This window comes from Sipha flava, unplaced genomic scaffold, assembly GCF_003268045.1.
Source record: "Sipha flava isolate LNK unplaced genomic scaffold, YSA_version1 102_pilon_pilon, whole genome shotgun sequence".
Classification (NCBI taxonomy): Eukaryota; Metazoa; Arthropoda; class Insecta; order Hemiptera; family Aphididae; genus Sipha; species Sipha flava.
In genome coordinates this window covers 632,085-651,890 of record NW_020271716.1, presented here as the reverse complement: position 1 = coordinate 651,890, position 19,806 = coordinate 632,085, and the positions used below count along the sequence as shown (strand labels likewise).

The 19,806-nt window shown below is 33.8% G+C and overlaps 2 protein-coding genes across 2 annotated transcripts in view; one reads left to right on the top strand and one right to left on the bottom strand.

The window, feature by feature from the left end:
• LOC112681514 (putative mediator of RNA polymerase II transcription subunit 26) overlaps positions 1–3,093 on the top strand; it is an 8,052-nt gene extending 4,959 nt beyond the window's left edge. Inside the window, exon 4 of the mRNA XM_025551765.1 lies at positions 2,994–3,093. Coding sequence (XP_025407550.1) covers positions 2,994–3,093 — 100 coding nt within the window. The remainder of the gene's footprint in view (positions 1–2,993) is intronic.
• A 7,733-nt stretch (positions 3,094–10,826) lies between these two features.
• LOC112681435 (neurochondrin homolog) lies at positions 10,827–14,886 on the bottom strand. The gene is made up of 2 exons (XM_025551690.1): positions 13,242–14,886; positions 10,827–12,169 (listed from the first exon to the last, which is right to left on the bottom strand). The coding sequence occupies exons 1-2, from the start codon at positions 14,178–14,180 to the stop codon at positions 10,883–10,885; spliced, it is 2,226 nt and encodes a 741-aa protein (XP_025407475.1). The 5' UTR covers positions 14,181–14,886; the 3' UTR covers positions 10,827–10,882.
• Between the last annotated feature and the right edge of the window lie 4,920 nt (positions 14,887–19,806).

The following is a 19,806-nucleotide window of genomic DNA, read 5'->3' as shown; positions in this document are numbered from 1 at the left end:
CCAGCAGCAACAGCAGCCCCAGCAGCAACAGCAGCCCCAGCAGCAACAGCAACAGCAACAGCAGCAGCAGCAGCAGCAGCAGCAGCGGCCCATGTACCTCGAGCCGAACCCGGTCAACGGTCCGCAGCCCATCGTCCGTTACACGATGTCGAGAAACGGCGCGTAGCGGAAATCATTTGTTTCGACGCTTTTAACTATTCCGTTTCGTTTCGTCAACGCTATCTCGTCCGTTTACGCGATTACTGATCATTGATTATTATTATTATTTATATCATATATATTATAATATTATTTGATTATTATCCGTGTTCGAAATCTTTAACCATTGTTTACGTACATTTTTTTTTTTTTATTTATATTCGGGAACTTATTGCTTTGTTAGTTAACTACCCTGCGCGGAGCCACTTGGTAATAAATACAATACGGTTTAAACGTTTTTTTCATTTTCTAAACCCGAATGTAATGTATTCGAACGTCAAGTGAAAAAAAAAAAAAAATAAAAAAGTTATAACAATAACCATCGATGCAACAGGGCAGAGTTTACAATAATTATATTTCACAACGTTTGTTAAATATAGGCGTGTTTTAATTTTTTTTTTTTTTTAAATAATAGTGTTTATTACGATTAAATCGCACAAATGTTAAAATCGTGTTTAGTACTGTTATCGTTGATGTTTTACAATCCAGGAAAGAGCATTTTCGATTTCGTTTTTAAATAATGTTCAGAAAATGTATGTTACGTTCTCGAGTAATAACAATTTAATTATTACACACAAATGTTTTTTTTTTTTTAATTTTTTTCGATCGACCCATAAGCACCTATCTATGAAATTAAAATACACTCGACGTGCAATACCGTCAATCAGAACGGAGAATCAGATTGTTCGGTTGTTACTAAACAAACACTAGCTTCATCGGTAAACAGCTATCGTCACTTGAACAAATGATAACCACGCTGTAGGCAACGACGCGGACATGGTGTTACATGTTTTTGCTCGCGCAAAGTAAATAATAACGACGGGAAAAAAGATGTTATGTTTGATTTGAAAACTTGTGTACACTTACCACGGTGCCTTACCTGTCTGTTTTCGAGGGCTACGATTATTGTTCACGAACCGGTCACCGTACCGCCCATCCACGTACGTTCCTAACGACGTTACAGCGATTCAACATCACATATACGCTTTTTACCTTTTCAACAGTAACACGAGTAATTGTTGATTTTCCAACAAGAAATGTTACCAATAATAACTGATAATCAATATATTAAGTTACGCCGTGTAACGATAGTGAATTGTAGCGAAGTGCACGAGCATTACACGTCGGAATCGTCGACGTGTATGCCGTTTGATAGATGCGATGCGCAGCGTCCGCAGGAGTAGGAATGTAATCGGTAAAAACGAGGTGGTTTTCGGCGAATGAAAAGATAATTGCGTTATCGCCAGGGGCGGCTCCTCAGGGAAAAATTTAAGACTGCGTCTCCCCGTAAAAAAAAAAAACAGCTACTCGTAAATAATTACTATTTAAAAATGTATAGAAATATTTTTAATTGAAAATATGTTATTGCGTTTTCTATACTTATTATTTATAAGTTTAAGACCACAAAATATAAAACCTATAAATAGTTATTTCGATGAGAACACTATTTTAGTGGAATTTCGACGACGGTGGCCGTTTCAGTGAAACTGACGTCCAATCAGTGGCGAATTATCCAGGTATGCTTAGGAATAAAAACGTTATTAATCAAAATACAAAAATTATTTTGTAATCAATAATATATTACGTATTTTAAAAGAACATAATGTATTACAATAATGTAATTTAATTCTGCTATACTTTGTAACATTTAATGACAGTGCATACGATAAATGTGTGCGCAAGCTATATGACCCTTGTTACCGCTGTAAAATATCAGTTATTTCGAGACCACCTCTACTAGCAGCCGCGGTATTTATTACCCAGGATCAGTGCTCGAATTGAGGGGGTGCGCAGGGGGACGGAGCATCTTTACAATTTTTTTTTTTTGCGTACTCCAACTATATTTTTTCACCGGAACGAGGGGATGCCATATTCATCCTAATTGATGTCCAAAATAATTTTTATGTGAATTTCAATTTACGTCAGTTGGAAAATGAATTTTACGATTTATAATATCAAAACTATTTTTATAATTAAAGATTATATGGTGGTTATGATAAAGGACATCATTTCTGGAAAAATATAAATAGTAATGTCTGTGAATTTGGTGTATTATATTTTATACATTGTACGGTTTGTTATTAGTATTGGCGATCGACGATATCGTCATTTCGGAAAAAAATAAATGCTCTCACCACGACCTTAGATTAATCTTTTAAGGTTGTGGCCCGCATTAAAGAGTAAAAAAAGATAAAAACAAAAACAAAATATATGATTACATCATTCGATTCATGAGACTACCTGATCGACTACAATTACCTATATTGATTATTATTTTATTTTTATTTTCTATTGTAACATATAGGATGTTGGTATTTCTATCAAAATATATTATATTTGGAATTTAAATATTTGTTTAGCTGAAAAGTGGTATTCAAAATATATCTAAGGTTGGTGGTGGGGAGGAAGAGGGAAGAAGCCCCCCCACTGGTCAGTGTCAAATAATTGCGCACGTGGAACGCAGTTTTTAAATCGTTGGACTGAGCTCCTCTACTTAATTTTTCCCAATTCGAGCACTGCCCAAGACATGCTCATTCTATTGCGCTTCGTCAATGTCGTAATTTATAAAATTTACGTGTACGAGTATATGAAAATTTTTCTTCGTTTTTTTTTTTTTTACTGTGCTATTTTTTAATATTATTTAGTTAGTTAAATATTATTTAAGTAAGTGCTATTGTATATTTATTAAATTATAGTCTTATTAATAAATTAATACAAATTTGTGTATTGTTTAATAATTATAAATTAAATATAAATATAAAACATTATGATAAATGAGCATGTCCATACATCAGGGTCAGCATTCGCCACGGCATCCAACAGGTTCCGTCCGAATATGTAATGGGTTGGCTTATTGGACGAAGGGAGCCGGGGAGAATAATCCGTGTATTATAGACGCTATTGAAAATGGGTTCATGACAATAATTTATGTGCCATCATGCCCCATCCGTTAGTCTCTGTACATCTGCGAATTTATCTGCGAATTCGCAGATAAAAGAAATCGTACAATTGAATTACTTTATAAAAAAATTAAATTAAGTTAAAAATATTAACTAAATATTAAATTATGTAATTAATGTTCCGATAAAAGCGTTTTTTCTTGTTCGTTGTTGTATGGAGTCTATGTTAAATAATTTAAGTCTCCCCAGAATATTTACTACAAGCCGCTACTGGTTATCGCTGAACAAAAATGAAAGAATATATGCCGTCGAGTTATCAAGCAAAAACATTAAATTAACTGGCTCGCATATTATTCAATCGTACCATAACCAAGAAAAACATCGAACTTTAAAAAACAAATAAAGCGATTAGGTAAATGATTTTTTTTCTTTCAAAATACAAATTCCGTTTTATCCGTCTGATGTAAGTTGTTGCAAAAATATTGTGTTGGACATAAATCAATTTCCTTCGGGTTTTCTAGATGTCACTCGACAAAGTAACAAGTGATATTAAAAATCAATTGTTCTGCGCAAACCAACAAGTATGCGGACTCCAAGAAAAACTGCTGACCTACAACGATGATGTGGACGAAAGAGCTGATCTGCAAATCAGATTGAGTAATCGACAGCAGTGCATGGAAGATCTCGAAAACAAATTGCAACGAGCGAACGCGCATCAAAAGAATATGATCGACGTGCAAACGAGAAAACTAAAAAAAAATCGAAGGAGAAGAGGCTGTGTTGCGATCGACCAACAGTAAATTTATAGATATCAACGAGCGTATGACCAGACAGATTTGCACACTGAAAGAGAAGGAAAATTCGCTTTTACGCGAGATAAAAAGAACGGAAGAGGATAAACAGATTATCGAAAACCAGTTGTGCAATGTTAAAGTAAGCATACTTGAACACCATTATTTTTCCTTCTTTTTTTGCGGTTCGACCCGTATCGTATGGGTTTCGTGTGCGTGATGTACGTGTACATTTAAATGTAATGTCGTTACGTACATCGTCAGCACACAATTACACACCAACCCGATGACGTGAGTAATTTTTAAATTTTTTTTTTTTTTTTTTACTTCTGCGCGATTTATCGTAACTTTCGTGCGAGTCGGAAACATAGAGAAAAAACATTGAACGGTATGAAAGAGCAGCACTGTAAATCTATGTAGTGAAATGTTAAGCCGAGTACACGTGTGCTAGCCGAACCGTTTGCGACAGTTATTCGGACGATGCAGCGTGTCGAACGTCTAAAGAGCCGCTCGCGTCGGTTTATCGGGAGTCGGTTTTTTTTTTCTTTTGACGAACACAACGCGAATCTATCGTGAACGGCGCGCCGACAGGTTCGTCAGTTCTTATTAAAAGCCTACCCCTATTGAGCCGAGATCGGAGAGCAAAAATATTTATCTTGCTTTGAGATTCTATGTCCGATTCTCAAAATCAGTCGGTGAAATTCTTGTCAAGCCTTTGCTTGTTTGCTGTGATTTTAAATCCAATAACACCATTTGGTTTTTCTGTACAACTCGGTCTGCCGCTAACGTGCGTAGATTTCGCCTTATTTTTCTTCCGAACAGGCCAACAATAACACATAGTCGCATTACTCATCAAACCAGCCTAATCCTCGGAAGACTAGTGGTACCGGTAGTTAATAGTTACTAGTTGACCGGTACGAACGCTAATGCTGGTTGTCCGGTATAGGTCCGTTGTCGGTTCGCGAGCGGATCGCAACCACGCGTGTACACTGACGAACGTGACACGAAAACCCTACGCTAGCGGTTCGGCTAGCACATTCGGCTTCGCGTTTCGAGCGGCCCGGCGTGCAGTGAGACGCGATCGGTGATCCGGGTCGTGAGTACACGCGCGCGGTACACGTGGGTTTCAGGAGACGACGGACGAGCTGAGTGCCGCGGTCGACCGGCTGAAGAAATGCCTCCGGTCCAAAGAGGAGGAACTGCGCTGCGTGCAGGCGCAGGCGGAGCAGCGGCGCGAGGAGCATCGGCGGCTGTGCGACGAGTGCTGCAAGCTGGAGTCGGAGTTGGAACGCACGCTGTGCGAGTCGGAGGATGCGAAGTCGCGAGCGGCGGCGGTCGACGAGCGGCTGGCGTACGAGAAGCGCGAGCTGTGCTGCGAGTTGGAAGCGAAGCGGACGGCGCTGCGGGCCGTCACGGAGCAGCTGACGGAGGCCAAGGTGATGGCGGACCGGGAGCAGGCGAGGACCGTTCAGCTGGACAGGTCGGCCGCGGAGCAGCGGCGCGCCAACGAGCAGGACAAACGGGCGGCGGCGGCGCAGGCGCAGCGGCTGAACAAGGAGAACCGCGGCAAGGAGGTGAGCGTGTGCCGCATGAAGGAGCAGATCGTGGAGCTGCGGCGGGACGCCGACCGGACGGTGGCGGACACGCGCGCGGTCCAGGAGCAAGCGCGCGCCTACAAGTGTCTACTGGAGACGGCGAAACGCGCGGCGGCCGCGGACGCGCCGGCCGAGCGGTCGGGTCGCGGCAGCGGTCACGAGCGGCAGTTGGAACGGGACACGGACGCGCTGGCGTGCGAGGTGCGCCGCAAGGCGAAGAAGATCGCCGAGCTGGAGCGGCAGGTGCGCTGTCTGCGGGGCGAGTTGGACTGCGCCGCGGCGAAGGGCGACCGTTACGGCGCTTGCAGCCGCCCGCCGTCACCGCGCTGCCCGTTGCCGCCGCCACCGCGCTGTCCGTTGCCGCGGCCACCGCGCTGTCCGCCGCCAAGGCAACCGCCACCGCCGCCACCGTACCGGTCAAAGTCGCCACCAGAACCGTCGGCGTGCCGTCCCGAGCCGAAGCCGTCGTGTTGTCCGCCGCCCGCGGACAGCTGCTCCTCCGTCGACCTGTCGACCGCGTACTGTTGTTGCGCCCCGAACAGCACGTGTAGCGGTGGTAGCGACGGCGGCGGTTGCGCGAGCGACAACGAAGTAGTCTTCAACGAACTGAAACAGTTGTACTGCGACATAGAGAACGTCCAGAAAAACGACGATTTGTGCCTGGACACGTTGTTATGACTTCCCGTCGGTTGAACACATCGACAACGTCCAACACACGCGGCACATACCCGCCCTTAACTTTACTGCTGTAAAATACAAATCATTTCGACCACGATCTCCGTTCACATTTAAAGAAACCTTATGCCGAGTACGGTCGGCGCGACGTCTACGATCGAACGGTACGCATACGTCGTACGTGACAAAGTCGTATCGTTGCTGTATCGGTATTTCGAACCACTCGAAACCAATGCACCATTGATCTCGGGGGGGAAAAAAAAAAAGAAAAATATATTCCGAGTGAAAGAGTTTATGCGTATGGATTAGCTTATATATCTAAAATGTATTATCAAATTTTTTTGACAAAGCAGGTTGAAATTTCATTGTTATATTTTCGCAAAAAAAAAAAAAAGTAAAACAATTTGAAACTATAAAACGATGGAAACTCTGTTGCGTGCCGTCGTTCAATCGTAACGATGGTTAAGTTGTTAGGATAATACTCCAAATAAAATACTCAAATATAATTATACTGTTTATTTAAAAATTTTTCTAAGTACAAAAAAAACATTTAATTAAGAAATGATCTGGCGTGAAGGTGCTTGCGCTTATGCCTGTAAACCTCATCTGATTATTGGTCTGTTCCCAACCCCCTTATATACATAGGTCTCGTGGGAATTGGCCGCGCATTTCTATGTAATACATTATTTCCAATTACTGTTACTACCCGGAGATGTTAAATTGTAATTAAAATGGTTGACCTCGGTAATATTACTATTCGAACATCTCTCATATTTTGTTATGCGCTTTTATTAATTGCTTTTTTATAATTCTTTGAAATGTAGTCTTGACAGCTCATATTCGTGTTACCCTCGGTTCTTAATCATTCCTTTCTCTTTATACGAATACGAATATTATATTAATAATAATTATTTCCCGATTTCTATTATTTTTAATCTACGTGGTCCCACCCATGTATTATGAGTCGTAAGGACCTACATTTATGTATGTCCGCAACAACTCATTGAAATGTCGATTTAGTTAAAATTTTGTTTTTTGACGCTTGTAAATCATTTTAGCAGCATTCCGTCGTTTTTATTTTTTTTCTACAAATAAAATCCTATGCAAAACTTATGGTTAATTTCGAAGCCTTTAGTATAACATTTTATAGTGTTATACATTTTTAACTACAAAAATTTAGCGGACTGACATAATTTTTATTGTACTGTCGAAATATAACACTTCTGATTTTTTTTTTTTTCATCAGTTAAAGTATTTAAAAAATAACGAATAAATCAATAAAAACATTTAATTTATGCTATTGAATATCTTTAAATTTAAATTAATAATCCTGAGTGTTAATAATAGACAATAGTAACTACAACTCTATCGAGCGATTAGCATATTTATCATAATAATACTTTACTAAAATAAATTAACTGTTAAAATGGTATTATTCGAAAGAATCTAAAACCAAACTAAAACCAGATTTATATGCTAAAAATAAAAAAAATAAATAATACCTAATTTATTATACATTTTCAATAAGCAATGCATAAGCTGAAGAAACAACACGTCTATAGTATCTTCAACATGCTTACGGACGTATTGATTAGAATTTTAGTTTGTCACTGTTAGATTTCTCTATTCTAATCTCGCCAATGCGAGATTTTTATAATTGCCAGATGAACGAAAATGCTATTTATGGTGTTAGAATCTTCATGTTCCAAGAAACTTTTTTGTGTTATATCATACACCTAATTTGTATGTAGTGCTGTGTAACATTTATTGACATTAAATGACCGACTTGTTAACGCTATAAATAGTAAAAAATTAATAAGCTTTACCAACAAATATACTATTATGAAATAAATAATTGTTCAGAATTTAAAATGTTTGTTTTGTTTCTAGAGTTCTGTAAGTTGCAAATGTATACGTGTAAATAGTATATCGCGTAGATCTAAACAAAAATTATATAACATTGAATAATAAAAATAGTTACATCATAAGATCCTATGATGTAACTACTTTTGTTATTACTCTTTATGTATACTTTATACCGTTAATATACCTACAATTTATGATATACGGAGTATCTCGTCGTGCTTTACCGATAAGTTGCACTCTAAAGATTTATTTTTGAGATTCGAGTAATATGACGCACGATTGGATTTGATTTTTTTTTTTCAAATTGTTATCATTGCTTATTCAATTTAGTAGTAAAATCTACGAAAATTACAAAAACTACACGTGTATCCAACTACGGTATGAGTTCAGTAGTGGATAGGCTTATCGGAAAATCGGGATTTTCCCGGTTAACTTCAACAACATCATATTAATTATACAAATGCAAAATATATAGTTTAATTTATACATTTTTATATTTATATATTTGAACTTTTTACGTGCCCCTTGAATAAGTGTTAGTAATTGTGAGAGCAAATCACACTACCTAACAACAATGCCCACTATAATAATAATAATAATAATAATAATACAGTATTAGTATTCAATGTTTTTACAATGATATACGTACATATATACATACAAAGATTTTACCATTTATGCCAGATTTTTCTCACGAACGGCTCTGTCATGAGTTTTATTACTTTGTTTCCAAATGGCTTATTTTAAAAAGACATTGTGCAAGTGATCAATATGAAAATAACTATCTACCTACGGTGTTGAAGTTAATTCAAATAAAGAATTCCAAATGTATTTTTAATGTCTTTAGTTTTTGTCTAACGTTTTTATTTTTAAAACACAAAATAGCCAAGAAAATTGTTATGAAAAGGAATTTATATTCCTTCATATATTTTTCATATTCAATGGTAATTTTATTGACTTACCTAATGATGAATTTTAATGAAAAAAAAAAAAAACTGGTAAATTGTAAGTAAATTAGGAGTCATTAAAATAAATATTTTGAAGACTTATACTTTGAATCACGTTGATGATAATATATGATCACTATAGACCTGTACAAATTGTGCTACCTGTTATTTAAATAGCTTATGAAATATGATCATTATAGTAATGCTTATGAAACATTGACTTACACATTTTTTTTAGACAAAGACAGAAGTGAGATAATTTTCCCTTAAGATTTAAGTATAAATATTATAAGATTATCAATTTTATTTTTATAGGTTGCTTGAAGAGATTTTTTATCTATACTTAAATTTTTGAAGACAATATAGAGAAGCACATTATCCTATTTATATTTAGATTTTTTGCTAATGATAGTTTAGAAAAATATTTTAAATTATACTTACACAGAATAAGTCATTGATAAGTTAATAAAGAACTCTTAATAAATTGTTTTGTAATATTATTTATGCACAGATTTTGTTTTAATAAATAGAAAAATCAGTAAATAAAATTATAATTTTTTAAATTTAATAAGGTGATCGAACCATCCATTAAACATTCCTTAAAAAAATCAACAGTAATATTTGTTTTTATATGAAATATTAAATATTATAATATAGAGGGCTGGTCTAAATAATTGTTTGGTCCATCCCTGCTATGTTAATATAAACTATTGTAAAAAATATTTAATTACTAAATTAATTAATTAATTCAATGAATGATAATAATTGATATTTAGTTAATTGAAAAAAATTAATAAATAATAAAAACAACATATAGAAGAAAATAACTTTCACTAGTTTTGGACAGAATAAATTTATATAATAATCACTATGAAAGATTTTAAATTCTTCATCAGATTTATTTAATTTTTTATTGTTTGTTTGGTATATATGAATCAGTAGTAGAAATTTTATTATTATTCCTAGCAGAGTAATATGCTCGAGAACTAGTTTTGAAAATTAAATTTAAATTACTAGATACTGTAACAACATTTTGTTACTAATTAAAATATACATATTTTAAAAAATTGAAATTTCAATATGCTGTCAGGTTAATTGAAAATCCAGTTATAAAAATATAATATTTTGAAAAGTAGCTATTATAATAGTAAATTTTTACTATTGAAAAGTGAATTACACTACATTTAATGATTAATAACTAACAATACAAGAGCCTAACCAAACTAGATATTAACTTAAAAGAATTACAATATTTTTGATTGAAAACGTAGATTAAAAGTATTAAATTATGATTTTATAAACATATAGATTAATAAAAATCATAGTGGTGGACTATTTGTCTTTGTTTAAAATTATGTTTAAGATTAGTTAATCATAAAAAACAGTTATACAATTATATTGCATTAAAAAAGTTTAAATAGTTAGTAAATATAAAATTATTAAGAATCACAATTATTGTATTGAATTTAAATAATAAAATAAATTATTAAAAATTAGGTATATTTATAAAAAATAAATAAATAAAAAAAATTTATGTTATTAAATAAGTATAACTAAAGATTTTCAGACACTATAAATAGTACTGTTTTTGTTATTCCGTGTAAAAATTGTATTTAGATCAAACTTAATATATAATAGTAAATTAAATACAATGCATGTGAAGTAAAAACAAGGTAATTTAATGTCACATTAAAATTCAACAAACATAAAATAAAAAATAACTATTTTAATACTCTAATAAAATGAAAAACTATTTTCCAAATATTTATTCTTATTTAAAATATTAGTTCTTAATATAGTATAACTTTTATTGGTAAACAACAATAAATAATTATGTTTTCATACACAATAAAAAACAAATGTTTAAAAATATAAATGCTATGAAAAATAAAATACAAATTAGGATATAATTACTCTCCAAACAATTTTTTACCCAATTCCATGAATTTATGACCTCGGCAAGCTGTGATGGCATCTTTTTTCTTGAGTGTAGCCACTAAATCACTATTAGCATCAATAAGACGACATAATAAGTCTTCATAAGCATACTTAACATTAGTAGGAAGTGAACCTGGTCTAATCTTTACCAACATGTCAATAATTCCTTCTGCCCAACCACTTTCAATTGCAAACTCTGATATCCACGGAACAAGGGTTAAAATGCCACTCAGATTTTGCATCCCCAAGAACCACAATTCTTGCAACTCGATCCATGATTCTTTATAAGTCATTGCTACAACTAACTGACCCAAAGCATACCGTGAACTGTTGCTGTTTTCTTCAGCAGTATAAGCGTCCCATAAAAATCTTATGGTTGATTGTATGTAACGGCAGATAGAGAAGTCATTCTTTTTAATGTAAGCAGTCTTCAATTTTAGTAACATCAAACCTAAAACAGCCATGTTACCATATACAACCAGGTTATCATGATTGTTTTTCAATTCTGGTAAATTGTCAAACACAAACTTCATAAGAGTGAAAAACAATGGACTATCTTTTACAAAATCTGCTTCTAACACGCATAAATTCATGAATGTATTACATATACTAATAATAGCTCCTCTAGAATCAACCATTTTCTTTAGACGATCAGCTGGAATTTCAGGATCCGGCCCTCTAGGTTTACTTCTTTCAGACTTTGGTATTAATGGTTTTTTAAAATGTGCAATTGACCAATGGAACTCCAAACATTCTAGCAATACCTGTTCTTGTTTAATTTTTAACAATATAGCTCGACCATTATCATCGACTGCAATATGACACAAAGCAGGTAAAAATGCTCGTAATACATCTACTGAACTTAAAGGATTATCTTTTACCGTAATGACTTCAGATGATTTGTTATTTTCAGAAATGTATCGTTCACGATAAGCATAAAATGATTCATTTGCTATTTTTAAAGCAAAAGGCAAAATTTTATTCACAGCTGGTTTCATTGCAGACGTTTCTTGAGCTAACCATGTAGTCAATGGCATTAGCATCACACAAATAAAATATTTTTCATTGACTTCTAATGGTTTCTTAGTTACTGATAATAATTCTAACATATTTAATACAGCAGAAAAAGCTCCTTTAAGCGCAGTATATGTTTGTTGTTTTTCTTTTTGTTCTAAATCCAAAGTGTCCGCAGATATGTATGCAATTGATACTTCAAGAATTATAAAACACGAATTCAGTAAATTTTCAGCAAGCAATATCTGAAAATAAAATAAATGATTAAATTATACAGTTAAAGTGTTTACCTAAGAATACTTTTCATTTAATTCATAAAGATGTTAGGAAAAAAAATTTGTTTAGATAAAGTATTATATATGACAATAATAACTTGACTGAGTGTAAAACACTACATACATAAGATGATTTATTAATTATATTAGTTGTATTAAAAATTATTGTGATTATAAAATAATATTATTAATTTTTATGCAAATATTTGTCACATAATTATAATCAATTTTAAAATGTAAGACTACCCACTAATTAAAATGAATAAAATCTATTTGAATTATTTTACTATGTAGGTACTGAATAATGAGGATAAAATATCAATTAGTGATTATGGCAGAGTTGAGCAGCCCTAACAATAGTAGCAAAAACTGATATAAAATTGTTAAGTTAAATTACTATTTATATTGAGTATAATCTAAATACTTACCTATAGTTATTTTAGTTTATTGTTTAGAGTACTTTCATAAAATAACATTTAATTATCAATATGCAAATTGTAAATATTAATTTTATAATTAGGTAGTAGTATGTAATATAAATACAATAATTTATACTATAATTTAACTAAATGAAAATTTTAAAAATATGTATTTAATAAAAAATAAATATTTAATAATATATTTCCAATCAAAGAATGAGAACATTTTTTTTCCTACCTATAGTTTGGTAGTAGCTTTCCTCTTCCATTCTAAAAGGTCATTTGGTATTTGCCATTTTTTTTATTTTTTACATTCAATTTTGTTTAGACAAAATAAATTCTTATGATTGGTTTATAGATTATTAATTAATGAAAATATCTGTCAATAAATATATATTTCAATTAAGTAATTATTATAGACTAAAACTACATTTAAAAATAATTCATAATTGATTAACTGTACATAAGTATATTTAATAGTTAAAATGTTAATGGAATAGCTCAATAAGTTACAAGCATATTATACACCTTAGAAAACCATATGAATAATTATAAAACTAAAATGTAAATATGAATAATGTATAATAATTTAAATGGTAAACAAAATTATAATAAAATAATACCTGTTCAATTTTTTTATCTTCCAAATGCATACGTATTTCAATGGAAACCAAATGTATTAACAGTAAGAAGAATGCTTTTGGTTTTTCTGCATCTTGTAATGACCATTCAGCACCAAACGTAGTAAGCATATGTGCAGCCAAAATAATTGCTGGATCTCGCTGTGCTTTAACTAGTTTGCTCGTCAATATATCTCTCAATCCCACAAATAATTTTTCAGGCCACATATATTTATCACAACCATTCTGTGCGACTTCTACTGGACAATTAGCCAGTAAAGTAGAAAGAATAGAGCATAATTTGAATTTTCTATCACTATGGTCAGTTTCAAAGTCTACTCCCAATATATTCATTAATGAATCAAATAGTTCAGTATTATTTTCCCATGAAGGAGGACCGAATTTCTCAACAATGGTCATGACCAATGAGAGTGCTTCATCTGTTTGAAAACTTTTTACTGCATATACCTTAGTCATTTTTCCTACAGCGTTACCGTCGAATAATGCTTTTAAGCCCTGTTCATACAATCTAATGTAATTTAAACACTTGTAGGCTTCGTTGACTAGCATAAGGTTATCTTCATCTTCTTCATCTTCATCTTCATAGTCGTGCACAATATCAAGCAACACATCGATATTCTGCAATATATCTTTGTGCGTGGCGACTTCCTGAGCACTGCACAACACAGACAGTACGTTCATGGCCACCGACTTGTAGACAATCGGCGGACAACCAGTAGAAACATCAGTGTTTTTCAACAAACGTTTGAAGAATTTGAACTCGATGGCTTCGAACAATTGCAGTTTTGAACGATCGTCGCAGTTATCTTTTTTCAAGAGCCTAGCGACCATGAAGAGACCAGCAAACTTCTCTGTATCGGCCTTCGCGCTCTTTAATATGCCAATGCATTTCGTGACCGACTCTTGGAGTTCCGCGTTCATTTTCGAGGAACGTACGAAATGACGGCGGGAGAACTACAGCGAGACCGCGGATACCGGACGGGACCAAACGGTTAACAACCGAAAACTATGGACCGCACGGAAAAAGAGTACCGGATGAACGATTGGCGATCGCGAATGTGCACTGCCGGACACGATTGACGCGGCGCGCGAGACGGTGATGTAATGTTGTATTGAATTTCCAACGCGTGATCCCTTCGGTCCGGTTGGCCTGCACCGTCCGCCGTCGACCGGCTAACTTCTATATTTAGCGCTTTCGAAGTTTACCGCCGCGCGGCAGCAGCAGCTATGCGGGCTCCTGGCCAGAATCCGAACAATATTATTACTTAACGACTAATAATAATACGGTGGCGGCATCGCGGCAGTTGCGCTCCGTCTTGTTCTCCGCGACGGGACCTTGGTGGCGGCGAGAGAAAAACCAAAGCCAAACGGAACGGAAGGGAATAAAAAAAAAAAAAAAACACAAAAACTCGGATCTCGCGACGAGATGGCCGGCGGCCAAACGCGGACGGATGCGGAAAAACGATCGGCGCGTGTAAGGTTATATTATTATTTTCTCGATCGTATCGACGACGGTCGTCGGCTGAGAGATGCAACAAAAAAGTAATAACGTTATGTTTCTCACGGGTGCGCGACGCGACGGCATCAAACGCCCGCCGCGAACAGACCGCATGCGATTCTTATCACACGCGCGAACACGCTACGAAATGACAATGATAACGTCGTGAAGGCGCCACCGTGATTATCGACGAACGAGCGACGGTTGACTTTTCGTTACGAACTGTTTCCCTTCCCCTTCTACTACTCTGAGAAACCACGTTGGTACATTACACCATTATCCATACATCCATTACAGTATATTATACCATTGATAATAAATTCTATAAATATTATTATTATTGTTATAAGATATTATGCTATGCGAAAATAATTTAATATAAAATGCTACGTCATTGATTTTACAACAGGTGGATCGTTCTTGAACGACTCGCGATTCAAATGAAATGAGTCCGGTTGAACAGCGTTTCCTGACCTTTGTACAAAGGCGACCCATAAATGTCCTTTGTATTGGATAGACGACCCTCCACAAAAAAAATAAAAACCTATTGTGCTAATAACGTCACTAATCATTTTATTATTAAAAATATTTTATTTTATCGTTAAACTGGATAACTGAATTCTCATATAGGTACATAATTATATTTTGATACCTAAGATATTTTTCTTGCCTTCAGCTTAAAACAGCGACCCATCAAAAATTGTTTATGGCCCAATGTTGGGAAACGCTGCAGTAAAGGAACTTTAACAAACGGTTCCATCTGAACGTTCCAACGCGTCCCTTCGTTCCATTTCGGTTCTATGTTTATAGGGCAAATGTGCCAAAAGTACTAGTGATAGGACGTCCGGTATTCGTTCCTTTGGAACTAGTGCGGAGGGGAACGATTCCACCTACGCGTCAATTTTAGGCGCAACAGGTCCAAAACCAAATTGTACCACATTCGTATCGCGCACCGATTACGCGCTACCCTTACGTGTCCGATCAATTGCCTTCGGTACCTATATATATATATATATATATATAGGTATATATATATACCTATATATACCTATATATAAGTATATACTTATCGGAGAAATGCTCATGGGATGAGGGTTTCATACCCCCTCTCCGATGAACTTGTAGTTGTAGTTCTTCGGTAGTTTCGGTTTGCTCAGAAAAAAATGAGTGTGTAGGTCAGTGCATTTTATAAGGAATTTTCACTGGGCGACAAAAAATGTTTTTCTCAAAATAATCAATGTACAATACCATAGAACGATTATAGTATTACACGTTTGTTTCGCATTATTTCGCCCAATCTTTTAAAATACTGTCGACAGAGTATAATCACTGGGCGACATTTGTGTCGCCTAGTTAACTAGTAAAAAAAATGCACTGGTTTAGGTAGTTAGTTTTAATTGTTCAACTTTGTTAAATATTATCATACATAATATGATTATGTTTACAGCACGGTTTGTAAATAGAACCAGTAGATGTGGAACACGGTCTACAATCATGAATGCAACTAAAAGTTATTTTTAAACCATAGATATCTATGTTGTAAACACGACCCTCGGCATTCGCTAACATCATGCCCGTACAATTCATTGCTATTATTGATATATAACACGCATTATATACATAATACCTTGTCCACTTTGTGTATAACACGTTTCCTAACCGAATTACCGAATTGCCAAACGAAAAACCATTGGTAATAATATAAATGTAGAATGTACACTTTAGACCAGTGTTTCCCAACTGGTGTTCCGGGGAACCTAAGGGTTCCGTGAGCTTGAGCGAAGGGTTCCGTGAGAAATTTGGGAAAATATAAATTAATTAGCAATATTTTGAACATAGAACTCAATATAGAACTGGAATTGACACATTTCCCGATGTGTGGTGCGTAGTTTGTAGCTTTTCGGCGTATACAAAGACTAAGGATAAGTTTCAAAATCAACTGAACGCGGCTCCGGACTTACGAATCCAACTTTCAGGAATAACTCCAAATTTAAAAACAGTTATGAAAAGATTCCAATCTTCTCATTGAATCTGTCTTAGAGATGATGAGAGATAAATATTAAATTTTAAGCTTTGTACGAGTACATTTATAATATTGTAATAGTAATAAACAAAATAAAATGTTAAAGCTGTCTTGTTTTTTTTATATTAATGACATTCTTGTGCCGGAAGTGTCCGGTAACCCATTCATTTAAGTATACAAAACATGTCTGTATTAATATTATAGAAAAAATATTGGGGTTCTACAAAACGTTCAATCTCCTGCTAAGGTTCCGCGGGTAAAAGAAGTTGGGAAACACTGCTGTAGATTACAGTTTAAAGCGTACTCGTGCGTTTCAAAATTCGAATTTTGCATTCAGTTTTATCTGTGCTATTGAAGTATTGTGTCTCTATAGTTAGGTTTTAACCAATATCAATGTATCAATGATATTTACCAACCAGAACATTTTCTAAATTTAAGCCTATGACTTATATCGAAAAAACAAAATACAGTTCATCCCCCCCCCCAACAATAGGAAAAAGCTGAACATACCACTGGGACATATTGTTTAATTTATATAAAATTATAAAATAAAATAAATCTAGAAAAATATGGTTATGCTAATATTTATTGTTAATTTATACGTGGATTATACATAGGTAAGTATAATGATAATACCTAATAACTAGTAAGTACTAGTCAATAGATATTTAGTAGTCGGTAAAAGTACCTATCTTGTATCTAATGGTGACCGATTATTCTCCATACTCTCTATTAGTTCATGTAAATTATACTGACAACAAACACTTTTATATCTGTGCCGTCATCGGTGTGCAATGCGCGTATTTGGGAATAAAGATATTTTAGTGTTAATTACTGTTATAGGCTAACAACCGACTCATTTGAAAAATCTACAAGTACCTTCAGTTTTACATTTTGCACCCAACGGCAATTGCTAATGTCGGCATAAAATCGGAGCGACAATGTCGATCGCGTAAATATCGTTACACTTTGTGCAAAACTGCAACGGTGCATCGCTGAATCGGCAGTGGTAATGGTATGAATAAGTGACCGGAAGGAATGAATCATTTCGAATCGTTCCATTTGTGAACCGGGAACGAAAGGAACGATTCCAGGGGCGTTATTTCAACTTTTGAAAGGGTGGGGAAACTGATTAAATTCGCCGACTTCATAATATTTAAAAAACTATGGTTACCTATATACTTAAATATTTTATATTTATGGACCACAGACTATCAATAAAATATTTTTTTGGAGCAAAACATGTAAGGATTAATAATGAATATTTGAACGGATTTATATGTAATAAAAATACAGAAATTATAATATATAATATATACATGCATATATATGTAAGTACAATTTATAAAATATGTACTAAAAACACCCCAATATGTAGGAAAAAAATGTAATAAAAAAAAAATAAATATAATTATTAAATTATCAAAATGATTTGTTGCATTGAATTATTACAATATCTTTTAAATTATCAAATATTAAATGTGGCCTATTATATCTGAAAATATTTTTAAAACGGCTAAATGATCGTTCTACATTAACCTACATCGGTTGATTAAAGGATATTTGAAGCCCATAATATCAGAAGGCGATAATTTCAAATTTTTTGAAGGGTATCTTCCACTCATTATGTCATTGATTGATTTAAAATCAATATAGCCTGGAATTTTTTTCTGTAACAGCATGAATTTTCTTTTTTACATCTCCTATTGGTCCGCTTACAAGTTTTCATTTTGCAATCATTGATTCAACAATTTGCATACTTTTATTTAAGGACATATTTTTGTTTCTAATTTTGTAAACGTATGTGCAATAAAACTAAAATTCACTGAGATGAAAATTAAATTAGTTTTCAATGTTTTATTTTGCATAGTATTTTGAGCTTTTCTAATAGCGATAGAAGTTCCTAGATTTAAATTTGAAATAATTTCTTGTACTTTTGTATGAAGAAGACGTATGAATGATGAAATGATAAAACATGTTTAAAAATATTTACAAATTAGTGAAATATATAAAAATATGTAATTATACCAAAATATGTAAAAATATGTAAAATTAAAGTATCATCATATTAATAGGAATGATTTAAATCATGTACATTTATTATCGGATATTTAATATCTCGTTTTAATAAAAATATGTATTTACATAAAAATCCGTTCCCTAGTAATGAATAATGATGTCACGATGATAAACAAAGAACATGAAACTTTTCAATTTACCCAATTAACAATATAATAACATTAAAAATAGTAAAACATTTATTTATCCTTCAGGCTATAAGTTACCTATCAGTAGGTTTAATGGAATAATAATATAAAACTAATTAAATAAATACTTATAATTTTATTATTTGTATATTTAATATTTTACAGAACTTATTTATAAAAACATAAAATTTTATCTCAAATATAATGTATCGTTGTAGGGGTGAATAGGAACGATTTTAACGGTTTTTTATAGATTATGAGCTCAATTTTTATGGTATTGATATCACGAAAACTGTTTTATAAAGATCACATATTTAAAAACATGTAATAAACCAAAAATAAAGTTTATGAGCTTCGCGTAATAACGATTGTCATAAACCGTGGAGAAACCAGTGTTTCTCAACTTTTAATAAATCGTGAACGTGTATTTAAAAGAGAATATTATCTGATTTCTGAGTAGGTACTAAATAATAAATAAAATTTATTATTTACTGATTTTAGCATTTGATCATCGGACAAAGAATTGCCAACTTTTTAAAATTTCTTAGAGTGAGGCATTTACCATAGTCTGCCCCCCCCCCAAATGACGCCTTTGAACGATTCCCTAAAAGAAACGAAATATCCCATAACACCAAAATAACACCATTATAAATGCACCATCCTAGGAGCATGTTTTCAACAGTAAAAATCTATTAATGGTTGGTATTTCAATTGCTGAAAACTTTTTATTCAGTCGGGTGCAAACGATTACAGCGACGTTAAGTTTTTGTGTCCACATATGCGCTACCAATTTTAACAACACTAGACAACGTATTATAA

Excerpts from the sequence above, each read along its gene's own strand:
- LOC112681435 (XM_025551690.1), bottom strand. The coding sequence starts at position 14,180 with ATGAACGCGGAACTCCAAGAGTCGGTCACGAAATGCATTGGCATATTA. Across the intron at positions 12,170-13,241 it reads AAGATAAAAAAATTGAACAG|ATATTGCTTGCTGAAAATTT; the intron begins GTATTATTTTAT and ends TTTTATTTTCAG.